The sequence below is a fragment of the Phacochoerus africanus genome, chromosome 5 (assembly GCF_016906955.1).
Source record: "Phacochoerus africanus isolate WHEZ1 chromosome 5, ROS_Pafr_v1, whole genome shotgun sequence".
Classification (NCBI taxonomy): Eukaryota; Metazoa; Chordata; class Mammalia; order Artiodactyla; family Suidae; genus Phacochoerus; species Phacochoerus africanus.
The window spans coordinates 68,377,212-68,403,357 of NC_062548.1; the positions used below are offsets into that span (position 1 = coordinate 68,377,212).

General features: G+C 41.2%; 1 protein-coding gene across 1 annotated transcript in view; it reads right to left on the bottom strand.

The window, feature by feature from the left end:
- Positions 1-26,146, bottom strand: part of LOC125128451 (catenin alpha-2-like) — a 439,297-nt gene that overhangs the window by 19,700 nt on the left and 393,451 nt on the right. Inside the window, exons 5-6 of the mRNA XM_047782796.1 lie at positions 16,735-16,854; positions 13,470-13,736 (exon numbers count right to left, since the gene is read on the bottom strand). Of these exons, the coding sequence (XP_047638752.1) occupies positions 13,470-13,736; positions 16,735-16,854 (387 nt within the window). The remainder of the gene's footprint in view (positions 1-13,469; positions 13,737-16,734; positions 16,855-26,146) is intronic.

Here is a 26,146-nt window from a genome sequence, read left to right on the forward strand (position 1 = left end):
ATCCTCTCTTCCCACCCTTTTTGTCAGTTGCTCCTCCTCCTTCCAGGTGTTATGAGAATCTCAGAGACCACCAAACTGGAAGAGATCTGATACTTAATGTAAAGCTAAGAATGGCTTTCCCTGCATCAGAAGCCAGTACAGCAATGAGAATTCCCAAATAAACACAATAAAGAAGCTTACATTCTTAGTGTTAGCCCCAGACTTAGGAGTTCTTACTATAAGGCTCATCCTTCGTGGACTCACAGATAATCATATTAAGAGGAGTAAGTCAGAAAAAGAAAGATAAATATCATATGATATCACTTCTGTGTGGAATCTCTAACACAAATGATCCTATCTATGAAACAGAAACAGACTCACAGACATAGAGGACAAGAAGAGGGAGTGGAGGGAGTGTGACGGAGGGATGGACTGGGAGTTTGGGGTGAGCAGGTGCAAACTATTATGTATAGAATGGATAAACCACAAAATCTTAACTGTATAACACAGGGAACTATATTCAATGTCCTGTAATGAATCATAATGGAAAATAATTTTTTAAAAAAGAATCATCCTTCAGTCAGGTGGGTATCTAATCTCTGCTTGGGTTTTTCCCTGTGATACAGAACTGCCTACTGCTCAAGATGGCTTGTCAAAAGCCAAAGCCAAATCTTCTTTGGGGGCAATTTTCCTTTAAGGTATGGATACAGCCACAGGACAGCAAATGGTATAATTGTATCTACAGCTACTGTCAAGTGACATTGACAACTTTTCAGTCAGGAACTGATCCCTAAGGCTTTTCTAGGGAATAACTTCAACACTAACTTGGGCTAGATGCTTGGCTGATATTTCTGTCAAGAGAGGTAGGAGGAAAAGATAACTAGCCTACCATAGATTTGGCACCTATGAATCTCCATCCCATAAAATCATGATCACAATGTTGAGGAGTCAACATTAGTATTCCATTCAACAGATAAAGAAACAGGCAGAGAGAGAAGAGTTTTGTGGCTGGATTCAGAGGCAAGCTTATTTGTTTGCCACACGCACGCTAGGCTGCCCCATTGTCCACCAGCATGAGCAACATAAACACGGAAAAAAGCACAGGACTCTGTCACGTCAGCAGGCTGCTAACTTTACAGCCAGGAGCACATCTGTGGGTCACTATTTCCCTCCAGCTTTAGCTCAATGAATGTATGTAGTAAGAACATAACAAGGTATCAGAGAACCTTTGAAGAAATGAACAATGGGACTCAACGGGTTAGAGTCAAGTTTCCTGAATATGCTGCTGGAGAAGGTTCGGGACATGTGTTAAAGAATGTGGTTGAAAAGAAATCCAAAGGAGTGCTTCTCAGGGGCAAGAGGTGCTCGTGCACATGTGTTCACTCCATTTGGAATCAACTAAATCTCTTTATACATGAATACTGAGTATATCCTCATTACCGTACCATGGAAGGTATGATCCTAGAAGGCTAACTAAAGACAAGCACCTCCAAGAGTTGCCGTCCTGGCTCAGTGGAAACGAATCTGACTAGCATCCTTGAGGACGCACACAGGTTCCATCCCTGGCCTCACTCAGTGGGTTAAAGATCTGGCATTGCCATGAGCTGTGGTGTAGGTCGCAGATGCAGCTCGGATCTGGCATGGCTGTGGCTGTGGCGTAGGCCAGAGGCTACAGCTCTGCATCAATCCTTGGCCTGGGAACCTCCATGTGCCATGGGTGCTGCCATAAAAAGACAAAAAAAAAAAAAAGAGACGAGCACCTCTAACACAAGAAATCATGAAAGAAAAAAGACTAGGGAGGTAAACATTTTAAATATACTACATGTTTCACCACCAAATAGTTTACTAGATAAAAGGACTCTTTTGGTTCCCAAATTTTAAAATATGACTAGTGGAAGTTCCCTTGTGGCACAGCAGGTTAAGGACCCAGCGTTGTCACTTCAGTGGCTCAGGGTGCTGCTGTGGCACAGATTCGATCCCTGGCCCAGGAACTCCCACATGCCTCAGGTGTAGCCCCCAAAAAATAAATAAAAATATGACATATGATAAAACAATTTGCCATCACACATTTAGACAATTTATAGCAATAATCAATTCTTTCAATATTCCCTGTTAGAGTTAGTACTAATCATTTGAAATAAAGGTGAACTCAGTCTGATGGAATCAGTCAATATTCTTAAAGGAGAAAATTACTATCTTGAGGAAAATATAGATTCTTTCATTTCCCCTTGTGAAAAGAAATAAAGCAAGATTGGAAATAGAATACTTTTGATTAAAGACATCAGGGAAGCTAATACATGAGTGTGTGAAATGCAGTTTTCAAGAATGATATTTCAAATCTCATTCTGTTACTGGCTCAATGCCTTCTGGTAGCTCCATGTTCACTAACTGAAATGGAGAAGAGACATATTATCTTGGGATACTTCCCTGGAGTAATTATAGTAAAACACAAAAGTAAACGATACTATCAGGAAATACTGCCAGGTTTATACCAGCTTTAAAAGCTGAAGCTTCTTGGGAGCAAGAAGATACAGGAGTTGTCAATATTCCAGGGTAAGAGTTTTTGACAATAAATGATGCTACTGGATGAGTGGGTCCTGGAAGCGATGTGGTATGGCTCAGGAAGCAGAGAAGAATACCTCGTCCCAGATGCTGGCTTCACTCAGCTAGCAGAACCACCCTCAACTCTGAATCCTACCTATAACCTCATCTGCCTCTGTATCCATTTTTAGCACCTTCCCAGGGCTGCAGGCTTTTCCATAAAGGGATTAATACAACCTCCATTGCACAACATTGGTGAACAAAAGGGTGTCATAAGCAGACTAACAGTTCGCTGAAGGCAGACTACTCCCTGTCCATGTTTTCATCCCCTGAGTTTGCGCCCATGGTACGTGCTTAGGTTGTGCTGTGTTTACAGGTAGGCAGAAGCTCCCCGGAGGATGGCTCAGTGTTCTGTTTGGCCACCAGATGTCAGTGTATGATAAAGGATGCTAAAACGCCACTGCTTGTTTCTAGCGTTGAGAAAGGATGAAAAAGACATTTTGGTGAGTTTAATTTGCCCGAGTAAAAAAACAGCAGAGAGATGTGAAGGCAGTCCACTGGGAGAAACCACGAGAATTTCTGGGCTCTACTAAGCAAGCCCCAGTTATGGATAGTACATCCTACCACGTGGGAAAATGTTCCCACTTTTTAAAAAATTGTGTGCACAAGTTTGTTGCTGCTTTTTAAAAGTAAAATAAGCATTAGTAAACACACACTAATTGAATCCCAATCAAACCTAAATAGCTTAAACTAAATTAGAAAAAATCCTAGATGCTGTCGGCTTTGGATTTATAATGTTCAAAATATACATCTACAAATTACTAGGCATTTAATAACCATACTGGTAGGAGTGTAAGTAAATTAAGAGCCAGAAAAAAATAAATCAATGCAAGAAAGTTATATTATGCAAATCATCCCGCAAAGGGATGTCCCCTGGAGGGGAGTATAACTGGAATTATACAAATGTTTGTTTTTTAATATAATTAACGCTTACTGTACAAAACATTAACTTGTTTGATATATGAAAGTAAGAAGTCCAGTTCTCAAGGCCTGTTGATTCTACCCCTTCAGTATGGTTCCTACCCATCCACTGCTTCCCACTCCTGCTACCACAATGTACTCAGGCATTCATAACCTTGACTCCAATCACCCTCACTGCTTGGCAGCTTTGCCCTATTCTATTCTAATCCATTCTCCACCCTGCAGCTGGAGGAAACTTTCTTTTATTTATTTATTTATTTTTGTCTTTTTAGGGCCGCACCCGTGGCACATGGAAGTTCCCAGGCTAGGGGTCAAATCAGAACTGTAGACTCCAGCCTACGCTGCAACCACAGAGATGCCGAATCCCAGCCACAACTGTAACTTACACAATAGCTCATGGCCATGCCAGATCCCTAACCCGCTGAGTGAGGCCAGGGATCAAACCTGTATCCTCATGAATGCTAGTCATATTCATTTCTGCGGAGCCACGACGGGAACTCCCTGGAGGGAACTTTATAAACACAAATCTAGCCATGCATTTCAGATCAGGGAATGCTTAGATCACCTGCCACTTCCTAATGCCTGCAAGTGGAAGCCTAGCCCCCTGCAAGGCCTGCAGGTCCTCGTGTCTTCCTCTGGCTCACTGACTTGCCAGATTTCTTGATGGGCTCCAGATTCAAATAGCTTATGCACTCTCTACCCACCAGGCCCCTGCATGCAATGATGTTCCTTCTGCTTGAGAAGCACTCTCATTCACAACCACCATGTCACTTCCTACTCATGCACTACCTCCTCTAGGAATTCTTCTCTGATTTCATCCTCCCTAATCTCATCCCTGTCCCTGCCACACACACCAACACACACACAAGGTTAAATGCATGCTATGTATGTAGGGCCACATCACAGTATTTAAGCACTGCAGTAAGTAAGGCTGTTCAGTAAGGATTACTCCTATCTACTCCGTCATTCTTACATCTCACCTGGCATTCTATAAGCTCTTAATGTACTATATTAGCGATCTGGTACCTAAACCTTTTCCCAAGGCCTAAAGATGCTCTCTCTGTAACTTAAGGTCACAAATCCTTAGGTATTTCTCGAGCTTGAAGGAGTAGCTAGACACCTGAATCCAAGTTCTGAGCTCTTCCCTGTGTCCCAGGCTACTTCAAACAGCCATTAAGTGGGAACCACTTCACACATTCATAGCAATTTAGCAGAGAGCATTATTAAGGAGTACTAATGAAAGCATTAAAGAATAACAGACATAATAACTGTGCAGATGTTAGCCTTCAAAAGTATTGGCATGAACTCAGAGAGGCAGCAAATTGCTAAGTTTGACTGTTTCATCTTTTTAGCACCTGAATTAGAAATCTGAAATTGCTCTCCCAAACCTCAGTGATCCTGCTTACCAGCTTTCATTTTTAATGCATTTGGCCTCTACCTTGCTAATTGCTTTAGAACAGGAGCTACATCTTACATTTTCCTTATCAGTGTGTTTATAGTATTTTCATAGGGCTCTCTCCATGCTCACTCTTAGCAATGAAATACATAGAAAACTCAGGTTTTTCCTTAACCTAATATGGGGATCCCAGATTTCTGCAGTCAGAATGACTTTATAAAACATCAAAGAAGGAGATGAGGCCTGGTTAAGCCTCTCTAATAAAACAAAGCAAAACAAAACAAAACAAAATTATGTTGATTTCCATGGCAAAAGGGAGAGTTAGAACTGGGAAGGGACTGAACAAGATGCTCTGTGAAAATGTACTTCTCCAAGGACACCTTCCTCCTTGTCTGATGTTGTAGAGACCATGAATCAATAAAACCCTTTAAGAATCTCTGAGCCAGCCAGAATTTGGTACATGGCTCCTTGAGGGAATAGCACCTTCCCAGGAACATATACATCTGGGCCTCATAACAATAATAAAAAATAATTATTTCCTATTCAAAAAAATGAAGGAGTTCCCTGGTGGGTTGGAGGTTAAGGAGCTTGCATTGTCACTTTTGTGGCACAGGTTTGATCCCTGGCCCAGGAAACTTCTGCTTGCCACAGGCATGGCCAAAAAAGAAAAAGATGAAGAGTGATATTTGGAGAAGGGGGTCAAGAGAAAAACTCTCTTCAGATTCCTTCAGCATAGATCTCTGAGGTCAGGTATTTGGGCCTCTAACCTGTGTGATCCACACAGCCCTCCAGCTCCACTGGAGCCATATTCCAACCTTCCAGATCCCAAACTCCAGTCCAGGGTTGTTATTTCTCTCAGGTATTCAGAAACCTCTTCTCTGTGTCCCAGAAATGAGCCAGGGTCCTGCTCTGAAATGACTGCTGCCTCCTAGATTTCTGGGCTTCATCCCTTCCTTTGGATTAGATATTCTAGATTATACATGTACCTAAGAGGAGCAGATGGCTGGAGAGACCAGTGGAGCCTGGAGATGCTCCCCAGGGTGGGACAATTCTCTCACCACTGCAGTTAGCCTTGGTCCCTTCACTTTGTTGGGTCACAGGTCCTGGCCATCCTCATGGGCCTGGGAGACAGACGCCCCATCATTCCTTTTATGCACATTCCAACATTCCCACTAAACACCAGATCAGTGAGAGAAGTGAAACTAGGTCAAGAAAAGAAAACAAAGAGAAGAGGGAAAAAAAAAAGATGAAAAACCTACGAAGGTAGAGAGGAGGTATGAGAAATTAGGCAGAAATAAAAATGGCAAGTTGGAGTTCCCACTGTGGCTCAGCAGGTTAAGGACCTGATATAGTGTCCCTGAGGATGCAGGTTCGATCTCTGGCCTTGCCCAGTGGGTTAAGGATCTGGCATTGCCACAAGCTGCACTGTAGGTCACAAATGTGGCTCAGATCCAGTGTTGCCATGGCTGTGGTGGCTCTGATTCAGCTCCTAGCCCATATGCCACAGGTATGGCTGTAAAAAGAAAAAACAAACAAACAAAAAAAACCCCTGAAAAATGGCAACCTAAACCTAAAAAACCTTAGATAGAGTGGAATGCCATGGTGCCATTTCAGCTCAGTGTGGTTGAGACCAGATCACCCTACCTCAAAGATGTGCAAATCTTGCAAGTGAGAAATAATACAACAATATAACAAAAGAGAAGGTATGGTTAACACTACTCAATAACCCCCTCTTTCCGAAGTTGAAGCAGTTGAGAATAAGAAAATAAGAGCACAAAGAATTCATGACTAAAAGGTCCCTGGAGAGCTCAGACATCGTGTCACAGAAGAGGGACAAGAGTAGAGCGTAGGGGACAAGGCTGAAAGTGGTAAGAGCTAGTTGGCGGCCAAGCAGATTAGAATCTACTTGTTAATGAACTCTGTAAGGAAGAAGAGAGTGAAATATGAGAATATGAGACTATGGTAATTACAGTAGTCTAATATTTTATTTCATTTTGTGTTTAAGTTGTAGAATACAAATACATTTTTCTACAGGCTGAGAGGACCGAACAAATGGAGAAGAAGAAACTAAGTGTACAAGAAAAAGAGAATTACTAATCAAGCCACTTCCCAGGGGAAATGGGAAAAGAAAGATGCCAAACCGCAAGGAGAATGTTTAAGGTTAGAGGCATCTGAGATTAAGATTAGAGGAACTGTCTGATTTAAAAGAAAATGGTTACTTTAAAAGCGAAATAGCTATTGATTATGAAGACTAGGTCATGAATGTTGTTAATTTCCATTTTTGCAAAGTCTCTCCACCTACAAAGAAGCTCCAAAAAAACAAGATATAATATAGCCTCTTCTCTTTAATAAAATAAATTCTGTAGGAATAACATTTAATTTTCCTCTCTCTCACTCTTGAAAGTTTTCCAGCAGTCAAAATTGACATTATGATTCACTTCTGAGGAGTCATTATACTTTTAAAAATTCTTTTTGGTATTCCTTAGTAGATAGTTTCACTAGATAAAATTACCTCAAACTGCCACATTTTAAAGAGGCTGATTTTTCCACTGATTAGGAATCATTTTACTTTTTACTGTTGTTTCATTAGAAACTCTCTTGATGGGAGTTCCTGTTGCGGCAGAGCAGAAACAAATCTGACTAGTATCCATGAGGACGAAAGTTTGATCCCTGGCCTCGTTCAGTGGGTTGGAATATGGCATTGCTGTGAGCTGTGGTGTAGGTTGCAGATGCAGCTTGGGTCCCACATTGCTGTGGCTGTGGCTGTGATGTAGGCCAGCAGCTGCAGCTTTGATTCGACCCCTAGCCTGGGAACTTCCATATGCCACATTTGCAGCCCTAAAAAGGAAAAAAAAAAAAGGAAAGAAACTCTCTCTTGATGATTTTGAACTATTAAAATACTGGGTTTTTTTTCTTCAGCCTTTCACTTTGTAAGTCACTAAATCAACTATTTTTATAGGCAGAATAATAATGACACAAAATAGGTCACCAAGCATTAAGCCCCGATTACCAAGGCAGAAATCAATCCTGTAATTTTAGACAAATGCATGTGAAAACACTAATTTTTGCCTTGTTCTTAATCAAGTAAGAAACTCTAAGCCACTTACATCCCATACAACTGGGTTTGACAGAATGATGACTAATAGTACGAAATGGACTTCAAGTTCAACATTAGAGGATCCTAGCTATGCCGACCATGAAAATATATTTTGTATTTCTATGATTCCTTTCACTTCAGAATCTCAAAGATGCTTGACTTTTTCAAATCCCTATTAGAATGGCAAGCCATTTAACCAAGCATCAGGAAGGGCTATTACCAGAAAAGTAAATCACAGGAAGTTTGAGTGAGTTTCCTTCTCCCCCAGAGTAATTTCAATTTCTTTAATATCTGAGAACAGCCTTTAGGATTCAAGACAGATGCCTATGACTTCTAAATCAATTTCAAGTCGATATGCCTGGAAAATAAAAAATATCAAAGTATTCATTATGCAAAAACAGAACAGAAATACATAACTATGTTAAAGAGCAATGGAACATTATTTTTAGTGAGGGAATTTAAAATAGCATTAAGGACTGCTGATATTTGCTAGTGTCAGAAATGATGGAGAATCTGCAACTGGTTAACTATCTTAAATGTTTAAGTATTCAATAATATTTTACTGCTATTACTACTTTTGAAAAAGTGCTGAAATTAATTGCATTTGCTAAATGACTGTTTTTAGGGAACCACACCAAATGGAATCAGTATCTATGAACTGCCAATTGAGACAGGCTCCATATGTTGATTTTTGTCTACATCTGAGAAACAAAGTTTGAAACATTAGATAATGCTCTATGCAATTTACATAGCTTGAGAACTAATCTATATTTAATAATGAAATGTTACTTGGTTAACATACTTAGCTTATATAATGTATAAAGACTTAGTTAACATATACTTAATATAAGTAATGAAAATAAGTTATATACATAATATACAAGAGATTTATTAACGTGTTGTTATATATTAACATACAATTCATGAATAATAATGTTAATATATAAATTAATAAAATATAATCAGTGACTTATATGCCATTTTTAATAAAAGAAGTCTCTGCTTTTTATATCCATGTGTTAACCTCCCAAAACCTTCTTTGTCCAGCATGAGACCACATCACTCTAACAGTGCAGTAGAAAGTAAGCTGACTACTTTACTAATACATTTCCCCATATGGCCTTTGTTTTCTGAATCCTAAGACGTAATATTCCAGTGACACCTCAACTGTTCAATCCACCGCAGGTAAAAGCTCTTTTTAATGAAAATGGTTAAGATATAAAGAGAAGAGGTGGATGCAACTAGGGATTCTTATACTAAGTGAAGTAAGTCAGGAAGAGAAAGACAAATGCCATGTGAATCTAAAATATGACACGAATGAACCCATCTGTAGAACAGAGCGACACAAAGACACAGAGAACAGACTTGGGGTTGCTGAAGGGGAGGAGGCGTGGAAAATGGGTGGAGTGGGAGGTTGGGGTTAGCAGATGTCAGCTATTACACACGAGGGGGTAAACAACCAAGGCTTGCTGTATAGCACAGAGAATATAATCAATGTCCTGTGATAAACCGTAATGAAAAAGGATACAGAAAAGAGTGTATATATAACTGAACCATTTTGCTGTATAGCAGAAATTAACACAGCACTGTAAATCAACTATACCTCTCTCTCTATATATATATTTTAAGATTCAATATAAAAAAAAAAGAGAGAGAGAGAGAGAGAATGGGAAGCAGCCGTCATCACACTCTTGGGCAGAAGGTGGCAGCAGTGGAAGAGCCTGGACTGTCCTTCAAGAGAGCCTTCTGTGTATGCTTCAGTTCTACTCTATTAGTAGGTCCTCATTTAGGTAGTACTGGTTACTTTTACTTTTTGATTATAAACTGTAATTATAAAAGTGCAATTCTGTCAAAACCTGATTACATACCTATCTACTCTTAATTTTTAAAAGTACCATTTCATAAAATAATTTTGTAGATTTTTTTTTCTTTTTTTTTGCTATTTCTTTGGGCCGCTCCCGAGGCATATGGAGGTTCCCAGGCTAGGGGTCTAATTGGAGCTGTAGCCACCGGCCTATGCCAGAGCCACAGCAACGCGGGATCCGAGCCGCGTCTGCAACCTACATCACAGCTCACGGCAACGCCGGATCGTTAACCCACTGAGCAAGGGCAGGGACCGAACCCACAACCTCATGGTTCCTAGTCGGATTCGTTAACCACTGTGCCACGATGGGAACTCCTCATAAAATAATTTTGTATATGAGAGTGTGATTTTCTATTCCGTTAAACCGATGGGACAGTTTTATTCTAATGCACACACTAAAAAATATTATTACCTGAGTGCATGCACTGCTCATTTTTGTTTCCTTAAGTTATAGGCTCATTTATTCTTATTCCAGGAAAAAAAACAAAACAAAACTTTATCATCACTCTGTCAAGTTCCAAAAACCATCCTAGAATTTTTATAGTGATTGTCCAAATATTATAAAAATTGATAGGGTCAATAGTTGTCCTGAGATTATGACATCATTTACCAAAAAGTAAAACTTATTCCTCAGTAAAGTAATACTATTTTCTTTCTTAAATCCTCCACATCTGTATCAGGATTATTTCTAACATGTATAAGTAAATAATATTAAATTAGATTGTGACATAAAGCCAACAAATTATTATTTACTTATTTATTTTTGTCTTTTTAAGGCCACACCTATGGCATATGGAGGTTCCCAGGCTAGGGGTCGAATCGGAGCTGTAGCTGCTGGCCTAAATCACAGCCACAGCAATGCCAGATCCGAGCTGCATCTGTGACCTATACCACAGTTCACGGCAATGCTGGATCCTCAACCCACTGAGCGAGGCCAGGGATGGAACCTGAGCCTTCATTGGATGCTAGTCAGATTAATTTCCGCCGAGCCACAAGAGAACTCCCAGCTGACAAATTTTTTTTTTATTGTCTATTTTGTGAACAGGATCTCTTTTCCATAATTCATTTTTCTTTTTCATTATGGAAATCTAGCGACTTCTATATGTTTATTTTAAAATCAATAACCTTACTAAAGTATTTTATTAGTTCAAATGAATTTTTTGTTACCTCCTAAAACTTTGTAAATATGCCACATGTGAAGGTCCAATTTCTATGATAAATACTTAAAATTTATCATATTTAATCCTTATAAAAATTCTGGAAATGGAATAGACACATACAAGCACAAATATATACATAGACTAATCGAAAAAATAAGGGAAAGAGGTGAGACACCTGTGGAAACTGCATAAAGTGTTATAATTATCCCTCCTTTATAGCATTCATCTCCATGCCTTTAACAATAATTTACTCCTGGTCCTCTTTTCTAGAAGGCAGCCAGTCATCTCCTGCCAAAAACTCCTGTCAACATATCCAAAAACAAGCTCATCATCTTTCTCCACAGTTGTTAAGTAACCGATTTTTCTCCTATGAATTTGTACATTGTATATTATCACTTAAAAGGTGATTTATTACATTCTACTTCCTTCAGCTCCCCTTTAGGAAAATGTAACTCTTAAAAGCAGATGCTAATTTTTTTATAATTTTTCTACAGCTCACAACATACATAGGCTCTCCCTGAATATAGGATGAACTCAACTGAATTCCACCTTCTCACAGGTGGGCTGTATCCTGGCCCAGGGGAAATGAGGGCTGTCATCCTGGGCTATTAATGACATGCATCTTTCCCATTCATTCCATTGCTTTGAATAAGCCCAAGCACAATGAGCCCTCCTCCTACTGCTTCCCACACTGGGACACACATCTAGAAAAGCAGGTGCACAAGGTGAGTCATTCTTGGGACTAGTGGAGGTGCCACCCAGAGGGGCTGATGTAAGGAAGACTGGGACCCCACACAGAATGACGGGGCAGAGGAGTTTGCTTGCCACTGATTTAAAATGAAGAGATGGAGAGCAGATCTTCACCCCGACACAAGACAGAGACAATCTACACCTACACTGCCAATGACTTTTGCCTCTTTGATAATTAAGATAATCATGCAAACAATAGATTGTCCCTAAAATAGCATACGGTGTGGGAAACAAAGTGTTTCATTTCCACTTGCATGTGTTCAGGGCCTCTTAAACATTGTTTGTTCCTTTTAAGACTTGTAAACTAGGTTCTGCCAAGACATCAGTTTCTTAAGAACAGTAACACGTCATGTGGTTTACCTTACTATCGAAAGCCTCTAAGTCTACGCCACCATAAAAAGAACGAAATAATGCCATTTGCAGCAACATGGGTGCAACCAGAGACTCTCATACTAAGTGAAATAAGTTAAAAAGAGAAAAACAAATACCATATGATATCACTTATATGTGGGATCTAAAATACGGCACAAATGAACCTACAAAACAGAAAGAGACTCACAGACCTGGAGAAGAGACTTATGGTTGCCAAGGGGGAGGAAGAGGGAGTGGGATGAATGGGGTATTTGGGGCTGGTAGATGGAAACTATTACATTTAGAATGGATAAACAATAAGGTCCTACCATATTGCACAGGCAGCTATAACCAGTCTCTTGGATAGGACATGATGGAAGGTAGCATGAGAAGAACATATATATGACTGAGTCACTACTGCACAGCAAAAATTAGCACATTATAAATCAACTATACTTTTTTTGGGTTTTTCTGTCTTTTTTAGGGTCATACCCATGGCACATGGAGGTTCCCAGGCTAGGGGCTGAATCAGAACTATAGCTGCTGGCCTACGCCAGAGCCATAGCAATGCCAAATCCAAACCACATCTGCAACCTACACCACAGCTAACAGCAACACCGGATCTTTAAACCACTAAGCAAGGCCAAGTATTGAACTCACATCCTCATGGATACCAGTCAGGTTTGTTAACCACTGAGCCATGACAGGAACTCTTTTTATTTTTTTTTAATTTTATTTTTTAAATTTTTGTTCTTTTATTATTATTTTTTTTAAATTTTGTCTCTTTAGGGCCGCACCCTCAGCATATGTAAGTTCCCAGGCTAGCAGTCCAATCAGAGCTGTGGGGGCTGGCCTACACCACAGCCACAGCAATGCCAGATCCAAGCTGTGTCTGTGACCTATACCACAGTTCATGGCCACACCGGATGCTTAACCCACTGAGCGAGGCCAGGGGTGGAACCTGTGTCCTCATGGATGATAGTCAGATTTGTTTCTGCTGAGCCATGATGGGAACTCAAATCAATTATATTTTAATTAAAAATGATTTTTTTTAATTTAAAAATTACGCCTTTAAGAGATGGAGTTCCCCGGTGGCCCAGGGGGTTAAGGATCCTGTGTTGTCACTGCTGTGGCACAGGTTTGATCCCTGGCCCAGGAGCTTCTACATGCCATAGGCATAGCCAAAAAAAAAAAAAAAAAAAAAAAAAAGACAAAGACAAAAACAAAAACAAAAAAAATAGCCTCCAGGAGGAATAAACCAATGTATACTATCTTGGTGGCCCAGCATCTTCAGTACATTTTTTTCAGGGAAAGCACCCGCCCCTCCATGTGCATGCCTTGGACACTTACATCAAACTCATTCAGAGCCGCGGCCAGCTCCCCGATGCCCGTGTGGCCTTTGGCTTCATCGGTGGGCGAGGTAGCTTGAGCAGCATTGGAGATGCCAGCGATGGCCTCTTGGACTTGTTTGAACACGTAATCCCGGTTGGCTCTGGTGGCGGCGACGTCTGGGTGGCGGAGGAAGGCTTGGGAGGCCGTGTACAGCATGGTGGCATTCTTCTTCAGAGCCCCTCGTGCAGCTGCCATCTCGTCCCGGCAGTGAGGGTCCTTCAGCTCCTGTATGTGAAAAGCACGAAGCGGTCACTCCCCTGAATCTTGCCCTGGAAGTGTCGGAACAGAGCTCAGAGTCACTGGCCTCCAGGAACACGGGGATTTCAGAAAACATCTCCCCTCCCTGTGTTCGCTACAGCTGCCAAGACTCTGCATGTGCTGTTCTTTCTCTGTGCAATCTCTGAGCATCCTCTTCTGCCCTATCCTTTACCCTGATGAGGCCTGTCCTCTGGGAACCCACTCACCTTCCAATTCTCTAAGCTGTGTCCCCTGCTATCTGCCCCCGAAAGACCCTCTTCCCTCCCATCATGAACACTCATCATGCTTTATTGTATTTACTTATTTATGTATATGTCTTTCTCCTAAACCTTATGTCTAGTGAGAGCAAAAAGCCATTGCTATCTAGTTCAGTGCCTCTTTAAGTCAATAGCACAGCATCTGGCCTATAAAATGCATTCCAGGAGTTCCTGTTGTGGCTCAGCAGGTTAAGGATCTGACACTGTCTCTGTGAAGATGCAGGTTTGATCCCTTGCCTCACTCAGTGGTTCGAGGATCTGGCATTGCCTTAGCTGCAGTTCTGATTTGACCCCTAGCCTGGGAACTTCATATGCCGCAGGTGTGGCTCTTTAAAAAATGCATTGCATAAATATTGCTGTAAGAATGTAAAAACGGAGCTACCAACAGGTAAGTGGCTTACATGGATCAGCATTACTTATTGGCAAATGGAAAACCCAAACTTCAGTCTTCTGATTCTGCACCTGCTTCCATATTCAGTCACAAGTACAAACATGGGAAATAAAAACTCCTCTGATTTTGCTTAGAGCATCACTGCCACTTCATTACCATTTGCAGAATAGGGTTCATTTTTCAAAAAACTACTTTTGATGGCAGATCAATCATTGAATTTAGGGAATGAAAACAAAATAGATTGAAGATGACTTGCTTACCTAGTTTTGGATGTCAAAAGAGTACCACTGGGATGCATCTTTATTTTTAGTTTTAAAGAGTATTGTTAAGAACATGTTCACATTATTTTGGGAAATGTTAAAGGCAGTGCTGCTCTCTGAGAGCCATGCAGGATTGCCAGCTGAATGTCTCTGGAAAAAAAATTCTTTGGCTTAAAAATGTATCATTAAAAGAGTATTTGAACCACTGGGTTCTATTCCTATTTGCTCACTTGGTACTTGATAGATGGATGACCTAGAAAGAGTGAATTGCATCGCTCTTTCGTGGGTCAAAATAATTCTGAGACAGGCACATTATATTTGATATGTAGGACTCTCAAGACAAAGTGACAATTAGTAGTAACAGCTAACTGGGCTTTCTCTCCACCTCTGCTTAAACACTAACAGATCTATGCCAGCCAACATAGTTTCTAAATTGGGATGGCCTATTTTTAGCCCTAAAGATCAACACAGATAAATAAGGAACTAATGTATCAGGGTAGTCTCTACATTAGGCAATAAGCTTGGCAGTGCAGGTGGAATTTTCCTCCAGAACACCAGAGAACCTAGTCCAGAAAGTCTATATATTCCATTCTGGGCTATCTACACTGAAACAAACAAATAAAACAAAACAAAAAGACCCCACTAAATATGAAAGTGAGAAATAGGGAGTGCGAAATTCTTTCCATAAAGACATATTTAGAAAGATTTTTAATCACATGAAAACGATAATAAACAATGTAAATGATTTATGAAGCATTTACTAAAAAAAAAAAATCTAAATATTAAAGTGAGAAATGGGGGGGGGTATTCCATAATGATGTTCTTAGAAACATTTTTTAATCACATTAAAAAAACCCTGTAGGAGTTCCCGTCGTGGCTCAGTGGTTAACAAATCCCACTAAGAACCATGAGATTGTGGTTCGATCCCTGGCCTTGCTCAGTGGGTTAACGATCCGGCGTTGCCGTGAGCTGTAGTGTAGGTTGCAGACGCGGCTCGGATCCTGCGTTGCTGTGGCTCTGGCGTAGGCTGGCAGCCACAGCTCCGATTAGACCCCTAGCCTGGGAACCTCCATATGCCTCGGGTGCAGCCCTAAAAAAAAAAAAAATAAAAATCACGTGGACTAAAATCATGTCTGTGCTCCCATTACAAGGGACATTGGCAGCGCATGAGAGGAAGGGACTGGATCTCGGTCAAGTTTGTAAGCATGGCATAAATGAACAGAACTCTCCTACTGGTCATTGAGAACCTCAAAAAGTCATCAGGGATTGCCCCACAGGTTGAAGAATCAAGAGGATAGGTGAAAAGGTTTTTAACAAACTCCTTCACTTTTAAAGAGTTTCCTTCCCTGGGGAGAAAGAAAAAGAACACACTTTGGGAATAAAATTCTAATAGTACCTAATGAACAAGTTGAGTTGGATAAAACTGAGGACTGAGGAGATGCCATCTTTAGACAAAGGAAGCAGGCAAAACCCCAGGCCGATCAACTTCATCAAAATGACTTACTGCCCATCATTCTCTCTGGACTCTTTCTCGCTCTTGGCCTTTCCTCTGTTTTTTTTGTTTTTTTTTTTTGTTGTTTTTCCCTCCTCCTGTTTTCTTCATCTCATTCCTAAAAGTTCCACTACACATTCTGCACATTTAGGAGTGTTCTATGCACACTGCTGTCCACAGGGCTGAGGGATAAAACATAAGGGCAAAGAGCTATGCCCAGAAAGTGGCCACAGCACCAAACCACAGTTTGATACTCTTTATTCCACTCAGGAGCTTCTCTTTGACTGGACAAAAGGTTAGAATGTGCCAGGGGCTGGAGAATGATGCCCACCAGTGAGGCAGGTGACCTGAGACCTACTCCAAATATTCAGGGGCCAAAGGACCCAGGCAGTACCAGCATTGGACAGTGGGGCCAGGTAGGAAGACACCTTTGTGATCACAGTTTCCTAGGGCATTTGATGCTGTGACAGCGGCAGATGCCGCTGATCCACTGTTCAGACCACAAATCTAAAAGGAACCTTACACTCCCTCGTTTTCTCCCCCAGCTTTCCAAAATCTTTCCTACCTGTTGTCTTCTTGCAGCGACGTAGTTAAGTTTCACCATCTCTTTTCCAAATTCTTTAAAGCGATTTGCAAGGTCTTGCTCATTTGTGGCATTTTTGACAGCTTCCAGGGCCTCCTCCACCTGAAATGATAAAAAAAAAAATGTATAATAGTATTGTATTTCAGTGTTAGTAAACATGTTGGAAATGCTAATTTGTAGAAAAAAATCAACAGTGACCCCAACAGGCATTTATAATCAGAATACGTATTTGTTCAAGATTAACAGAATATTCTTTATATAAAAGGCAATAATTGCTGAGCTCCTACAGTATAAAAAATACTACACTGGTTGCATTTTGAATTAGGATTTTGGTAAGAAATGTGGGCTTATAATTTCAAGTAGAAAAATAAAGGGAAATATACTTAAGAGGAAATATGGAATTGAAAACAAATTCTAGAAATCTTCAGAGGAGGAAGTGTTTTGCAAGCAAAAACTAGAGAAATTCCTGGGACTGCTAAAAGTTTGAGGTAGCTTAAATCTGCAACCAATCTTCTTGGCAACACCTCTAAATCTGGGACTAAAAGGATTATAATTTCAAGCTGGGTTTACATCTTGCCATCCAACGGAAACAGAAAATATTGAGTCTCGAGGAGTAAGTGGATTTGAGGTTCTGTTGCCATGGAAGGCAGCATCAATTACAGTGGACAGAAAAACAAACAGCAGAAATAGCCAAGAACATAATCCTGAATGGATAAGGCACAAGCCAGAACTATATTTGCAACATCAAAAGTGGTTAGTTCTGAAGGGAGGCTGGTAGAGAGATCTCCACTAGGACAAGCTTCTGATGAAGGCAGTAGAAAAGAAAAAAAAAAAAGAGAGGAGACAGGAGCTCTGAAATAGTAATGAAAAATACAAGAGATCGTATGAGTCTACTGCAGAATTCCAACTGACTCTTGTGGTTTAAACCGAATCAAAGGACAATGTATAGACAGTTCACTGTTTGACAATGTGGAAATCCAAATGACCATTAAAATGGCTATAAAAAAATCATAGATTAACACAGTCCTGAGCTAAAGAGATACACCTTTGTTTAAACTTGACACAACCCCAAAGGTAGCTAATCTAACTTTCTCATCAAGTTTCACTGAGTGGAGGAAGAGAATAGTATATATAAACCAGTAATAATGGGTATCATCAACTCTCTTCCTCCATAGATGAGATAATATCATTCAATTTTTATAAATAGGCTCATTTGGAGTTCCTGTCCTGGCTAAGCAGTTAACGTATCTGACTAGCATCCATGAGGACACAGGTTCGTTCCCTAGCCCTGCTCAGTGGGTTAAGGATCTGGCGTTGCCGTGGACTGTGGGTGTAGGTCACAGACGAGGCTCGGATCCTGCGTTGCTGTGGCTGTGGTGTAGGCCCACAGCTATGCTCCGATTTGACCCTTGTCCTGGGAACCACCATATGCTGTGGGTACAGCCCTCAAAAGCAAACAATAAATAAATAGGCTCACTCATTTCATTAAGGAAGGAAGTTGTAATGAGCAAGGGAAGTTATTCAGAGTGATGGTGTTGGGGGGTGGGGGTTCAATCTAGTCTCCAGATAAAAGTAAGTTGCCGTTCTCCTCTTCTATGGAAATGCTGCCTCTTTTTTCCTTCCTAATTGTAAAAACACAAAATGCTTCAACTCCTCAACTTTCATCTTTTCTAATGTCCGTCCTGCCTCTAATTATACTCAAGGAAAAGAAAGAAGTAGAGTTAAAAAAAGAACTGTTGTGTTTGGGGATTGATTTAGGCACTCAAGTCAAAGGACATTTTATGGTATGAAATGGCCCATTGAAAACATTTTCACAGATTAATGAGAATTTCAGACCTCAGATCTTTAAAACAACAAATCAGTGATGTCTCTCTTTCTAATAGACTTATAATCATTTGACTGTGGTTATCAACAGCTTCACTGAGAGGACAGCTCTTGGAAGTTAATTTGTTCCTGCTGCTTATTTGAACTGTAAATCTTTTCTCGGGACTGGTCTCAGGGAAGAGAGAAATAGTTATCTCAGAGGGAGCTAAATCTTGGATTTGTTTTACAATTTATGTACATATAAAACAGGCCCCTTGTCGGTTGTTAATCAGACCAATTTGGAGTATTTATTTTGTTTTGTTACACTTATTTTCTCATTAGTTTTCTCTGAAGAATCCAGACGCTGGTCTGATTTTATGTTTCTAATTCAACGAGGTTCTTTTGAAAAGTAACACCAGTGATAGCGTCTGTCTATGTAAAGGTAGACTTAGTCACACTCTGACTGATCCTTTAATCTACAAGGATCTGAGTAGTAACCTAGTTCTCACATAGAAACATGGTTTTTTTTTTGTTTGTTTGTTTAAACGGTTTCACTTGCAGCAGATGGAAGCTCCCATGCTAGGGGTTGAATCGGAGCTGCAGCTGCTGTCCTATGCCACAGCCACAGCAACATGGGATCTGAGCTGCATTTGTGACCTACACCACAGCTCATGGCAATGCCAGATCTTTAACCCATTGATCAAGGCCAAGGATCGAACCTGCATCCTCATGGAGACAATGTCAGGTCCTTAACCCATTGAGCCATTATGGGAACTCCAGAAACATGGTTCTGAATCCATCCAGCAGATATGGAGAGAAGAGAACTAAAGTCGAGGATTTAGGATGTTAATGCCAGCTTAACGGGATTATGAGCACATACACTGCTATGAGAGAGAGAAAGAGAGAGAGAGAGAGGGAATGAGAATGAGAATAGAATGTTGAAGGAACATGGACAAGGAAGAAAAAAAAAGAAGGGCAGCAACTAGGCACTTTTGAAAATCAAAATTAATATAAAAAACACATTTTTATTTTTGAACAGACCCACGGTTCTTTTGTTCTTTTCGGGTGTCTGGGGAAAAGAAATTGACTCTTACAAGCCAAGCAACCCCCTGAGAAGGTAATCCTTAGAAAGCAGAGCCTGGGATGCTTCTCTCACCTACTTGGGCCTCACAGTGACAGATGTAGGTCAGTATGTGTGAGGAGGGCTATGGGGTTTGAATCCCAGCCCTGTCGCTTGTTAGCAGACTCAGGACAGGCCACTTAACCTTCCTGTCCCCCAGTGCCTTCATTAATAAAAGGAAGGTGTGTAAGAAGATAATAAATAAAACGAAGATAATAAAGAAGAGCCTACATGCCACTCAAGGTTACTGTAAGAATAATAGAAGATATAAAAAGAAGAAAAGAAAGCATATAAATGGAAAATAATAAGTAAGGTGGCCAACTAAGACCAGATATAAAATAAATATAAATGGGTAAAATGCTCTAATTGGAAGATAGAAACTCTCAGCAGGGCTTTTAGAAAAGATCCTGTGATACGTTATCTCTGAGACAAGATACAAAAAGTTGAAAATGAAAGAATGAAACCTTCTATACTAATGAATCTGAAAACCTACATGAAATTCATAAATACATAAAACGCCAATACTGACTCAAAAAATAAATAACGGAGAACTTGGAGTTCCCGTCTTGGCACAGGGGAAATGAATCCGACTAGGAACCACAAGGTTGCAGGTTCGATCCCTGGCCTCGCTCAGTGGCTTAAGGATCTGGCATTGCCGTGAGCTGTGGTGTTGGTTGCAGACAAGGCTCAGATCTGGCCTTGCTGTGGCTCTGGCATAGGCCAGCAGCAACAGCTCCCATCCAACCCTTAGCCTGGGAACCTCCATATGCTGCGGGTGCAGCCCTAAAAAAGATAAAACAAAAATAAATAAATAAATAAATATAAATAAACAAATAAAAATAACGAACTTGAAGAGACCAATGATGCTACACAGTGTTATAGAAAATGGAAATGGAAGCCAAAGATTACTTCTCTACTCTTTTCCCAAATAAAGCAGGCATACTACATGACAAAAAGAAAGAGGAAAGAAGCAAGGAAGGAAGGAGGAAAGGGAGGAAAAATGGAAAGAAGGAAGGAAGGAAGGGAGGAAGGAAACATAAAATAGCCGATGGCTTAGCAGAGTACCTGGAAAGAATTAGGACCTCCTTACACAGAGACACTGATCTGCCATGTAACGTCTACCAAAGGGTAAAAAATGTTCCTGAGTGACGTGAAGAGGAAAGGCTACCTCTTCACTCTTGGGATGTCTGCAGGTGACAGGGACCTGGGACATGTGGAAAACTGTGGATGCAGGCAGTGCGATGGCTCTGAGAAGGAGGGTGATGCTAGCGGGGGAGGTGTTGTAGGGAAGTTTTTGGAAAACTCTGCAGGCTAGACTGGGAAATCACGTCCCACAAGCCCTTAGAAGCAGCTGCCACATACTTCCTTGTCTTGACCTTGGATGCTACAGACAGCCGTTCTCTTCCCACGGCCAGGCTGGACTGCCCAGTACCAAGGGACGAACCCTCAGCTCAGGCAGGTCCTCCTGTCCCTAATCCTGAAGCCTGTGAATGGCAGTGGGGGCAGATGAAAAGAGGTGAATCTTCTCAACAAGCTATTAAAATGTCCTCCCTATTTAGTGGATTTAGATCATTCTTTTCCGAGCTTGTCTCTTAAAACTTAAAATCTTGGGTCCCTTCACAGAGCTTGTTCCAAACAGCCCCTACCCCCATTTCTAAAAAAAAGTCTACTTACTAATATTATTTAGTCTCCAGCTGTGTCAAATTGTTTGAGATACACTCTTTTTTTTTTTTTTTTGGCCGTGCCCACAGCATGTGGAAGTTCCAAAGCCAGGGATGGAACTTGAACCTTAGCAGCAAACAGAACCACAACAGTGGGAGATGGATTCTTTAAAATCAGTCTCTGGTTTTCATGACTGAAATTGTACTTATTTTTATATTAACAAGTAGAGTAGTCTGAGAATCCATTTATTCTCTAAATACTTACTAAGCATCTTACTAGGAGCCAGGCAGGCATGCGTGAATGGTGTTGAGTATTGAACAGGAGTCCATTCCCCTGTCCTGGACGTTATGATCTGATTCTCTTGCCTACACTTACCCCAAGCCAGCACGATCAGTCAATATTGTTGTGGTTATCATTTCTGTTTGGACAGACTGACCTCATTTAAGGGTCCTACCCTGGATAGCCAGCTGCCTGGATCTTAAGAGACATTGATAGAACTATTTAATAAGTCATACGTAACCCTCCTTTTAGAATCTGGTTTTATAGCTAAATCAAAAAATGTTATCTTGGACATAGGAGCTAGCCAAGTGAATGCATGAATTAATATAAGAGTCTATATTTAACAACTTCACTTCTGCGGCCCTAGAGTCCTGTGGTTTGACCACAGATATCTCAGCATCAGCATACTTTATTTTTCTGCCTCTTAAAGATAGCTGGTCTCCTTGATTAAAACTTCTGTTTTCTGGTTAACAAGTGAGGAAAATGATCTCAGCAGAAAGCCAGAACAGGAGTTCCTGTGGTTGTGTAGTGGTAATGAACCCATCTAGTATCTATGAGGATTCAGGCATGATCCCTGGCCTAGCTCAGTGGGTTATAGATCCAGCATTGCCTTAAGCTGTGGTGTAGGTCGCAGACACTGCTCAGATCTGGGGTTGCTGTGGCTGTGGCATAGGCCCGCAGCTGCAAATCTGATTCAACCCCTAGCCTGGGAACTTCCATATGCTGCAAGTGCGGCTCTAAAAAGACAAAAGACAAAAGAAAAAAAAGAAAGAAAGAAGAAAAAAAGAAAGCAAGAATGATTCAATGCTAGCTAGCATCATTTACTCTTAGTGTCATGTTTTATAAAGCACAATAATATAGCTTGATGTATTTCCAAAGTTATTTTCAGCTTGTGCAAGAAAAATGACACTGGCCAGTGTCACTGAGTCCTTATGGTGTAGCAGAAATTGTTCTAAATACTTTACAGTATCTAGTTTGGTCCCGAACAACAGCTCTTTGAAGTTGATCATTTTCTTGTTTCTACTTTACAGAGGAGAAGCTGAGGCCAGGGGGGTCAGCCAGCCCAAGAGGTCTGACAGCAAGTGAGAGTAGAAGGCTGGGTTTAAACACAGGTAGTTTGCTCCAGAGCTCATACTTTTAACTCCCGGGCTGGGCAGCCTCAGTTTCCCAGCAAGGATGGGTCTGTAAAGCTGATGGAGTCCAGGCCTAGTTTATACTAAACAGGTCACTATGTTTCTATTTTTGCTTTGGCTGTGGCATGCAGTGGCTTGATGTGGAATCTAAGGTCCCAGGCCAGGGGCTGAACTCAGGCCGCCACTGTGAAAGCACAAAATCCTAACCACTAGACCACCAGGAAACTCCCTGATCTGCTGATAAAGAGTCATTAAGAGCCCTGCCCATTCTGATCAGTCTTCAGGATCTAGTCATTCTACCTTTTAATGTCTCTAAAATCTACTGCTCACAGTACACCCTGTCATTGCCTTCTCAGCTTTTCTATCATCCACTGGCCTGCATAATTTCAACTTTCTCTTAATTGACCTTCTTGCTGGGGCTCACCCTTCTTCTAATTCCTTCTCCATACTGCTACCAAAATTACCTAAATCATGAATCTGATTCTAATGCTTAGAATCAATGGCTCCCCATCATGTGTAAGTAGAGTTCCCTAGTGGGTCTGTGGGTGAAGGATCCAAAATTGTCACTGCTGTAGCAATCCCTGGCCCAGGAACTTCTGTAGACTGCAAGCACAGCCGAAAAAATAAATAAACTAATTATTACCATAACCGAGGCAATCTACGACCTGTATTTCTCTGCCCAGCTCTGTTCCTGCCTCTCCCACCTCACCTCTCTGCTCCAACAGAATCTATCCTGTGGCTATGAACACTCCACCCCCACCCCTCCCCAGGGCCATGACTTTGGTTTTTTCCTTAGTTTGTGAAACTCTCCGTAGCTGAAGTCTTTGGCCCCACTTGAATCTACCTCCCTTCTTACGGTAGGAGCAGCCCACTTTTGAGCATTAATTAAACCACCTTCTCCTTAGTCAGTTATCAAATCCAATCTCAGACTTTCTGCCTACTCTGGGAAAAACATGGTGGGCCCTTTAAATAGCATTCCTTGTGGGCCTGTGTTAAGCTCTGTTGGTAGAGAAGGCGTTTTGTTTCCTGGCTGGGGAGCGCTTCCTGGATGGGTTCTGCAGCAGAGGTAGCTTCTCCAACCCCAGGTGGCCCTTGGTTTCCTCAGCATGGCCCCCAAGTGTGATTCTGAAGTGGAAAACCTCCAGGGAGCCACTCTCCCTAAGGGGCAGATTTCCAGTAATTTCCCTTGGCTTGTGTGGCACAATGACCTATCTGGCATCCAGTGACCTTGGAACATCTGGATCTTGGCCCTGGTTTGGGGTGGGCTTCTGGCAGGATGTGTGATCTCAGTCCAAGGCAGGGGTCAGGGGCAGCTGCTCCTGTACTTGCCATTCGTTAGAATTCTCTTTACCTCTTACTGGCAAATCCTCTGTTACTTTAATCTGTTAGAGTTATTCTCTCTCTCTCTTTTTTTTTTGTCTTTTTGCCATATCTAGGGATGCTCCTGCAGCATATGGAGGTTCCCAGGCTAGGGGTTGAATCGGAGCTGTAGCCACCAGCCTGCACCAGAGCCACAGCAACACGGGATCCGAGTTGCATCTGCAACCTACACCACAGCTCACAGCAACACTGGATCCTTAACCCACTGAGCAAGGCCAGGGATCAAACCCGCAACTTTATGGTTCCTATTTGGATTCGTTAACCACTGAGCCACGACGGGAACTCCAGGAAAGTTATCCCTTTTTTTTTTTTTGCATATTTTTTATTAAAGCATAGTTAATTTATGATGTTGTGCCAATGTCTGCTGTATAGCAAAGTGACTCAGTCATACACACACACACACACACACACATACATGCACACACACATTCTTTTTCTCACATTATCATCCATCATGTTCCATTCCAAGAGATTGGATATAGTTCCCTGTGCTGTAAAGAGTTAGTTATTCTTTATATTAAACTTTCCCTGCTCAAGCTACTGTGGAGTTTTGCTGTCCCCGTTGGACACAGTGAGACCTCCCCCCTACTCTGTTGATGAGGCCAGCCTCTTCCAATTACCCTCCACCTTCACTTCTAGCTTTAGGCTTGGGCTTGTGACTCCAGCCCATTCAATCAGGTCCAAGCAATTAACTCAGGAAAAGGCAAATCTCATTCAGTTCAGTAAGACCCACTCCTAAGACTTCCTTCTCAACCATATCACCTTCTCCATATTATTCTGAATTGCCCAACAATACAGTTTGGTTGAACTGACCCCATCCTTGGTTTGAGGGGTGGTGAGGGACAGGAATAGTGCTGACCAGACAAAGAAATCAGCACATCCCATTGCCCCTCTAAATAATTAACTTAGAGATATGTATCTGACTTAGAGGCCAATAGAACTAACAATCTTGAGGGCTTTTATTTGAGCTGCTGGGGAAGAGAATTTCCTCTTCTTTGCTGTCTTTAGTCTAGAAGCATATAATCTTGAGACTGTTTAGAAGCAATCTTGAGAATGTTTAGAAGCAATCTTGAGAATGTTTAGAAGCAATCTTGAGATGCTGAGAAAAGACCCTACAGAGAAGAGTGTCCTTATTGAGGAAAAGTAGGTATAAACCCGGTCCCTGTCACATGTTTGTACCTTGATCAAGCCTTGCCTAAAGCTAACTGCCTCTGGACTTTGAGTTTGGTTAAGTCAATATATTTCCTTTTTGAAAGGCCAAGTTGAGTTGAGTTTTCATTATTTAAAATAGAAAACATCCTAATTATTATGTTTTCCCTACAGGTGAGACCACAGCAATATATACATTGTCCCAACATGCTCTGCACTCTTCCTTAATGTCTCCCCCACTAGCTATTAAGTGTTGAAGGCAGCTGAGTCTTACTGATTGTCAAAGTTATCTGTCTCGCACAATGTTGTGCACATAATAGGCATCCAATAAGCATTTCTTGAAAGGATAACTAAATACATAAATTTCAAACAACCTAGCTGCATGACGTCAATCCCATGATGGCTCCGATGACAAAGATATACTAAGAACCTGGGCAGTAATTTCTACCTTTATAACCAGAGACAAGGATAGTTTGTACCAATGGGACAGCTGTGCAAACATAAGAACCACATTAGAGATGCTGGACTAAATGGCAGACTATTGAGAAATAATGTTACTGGGGCTCACTAGACTACTGGATGCTCGTGTCACAAACAGCAGTGATCATATTAAACTCACCCCCAGACAATAGAGCACCAGCATTAGACTGGGCCCCCGGTAGCCGCAAAGATAATCTGAATTTCCTGAGAAGTTGACTACAACGTTGTGTTTTCTCAGTTTGCTCTTGACTTTCTAGAGAGAAATTTTGAGACAATCAAGAATGCCATTACCTCAGGACTTAGCCTGAGTACAGAAAAAAAGGAACTGTTTCCTTTGACACATGCATGTCTGGGTGAGTATGTGCATAATGCCATCACCAACACTAAG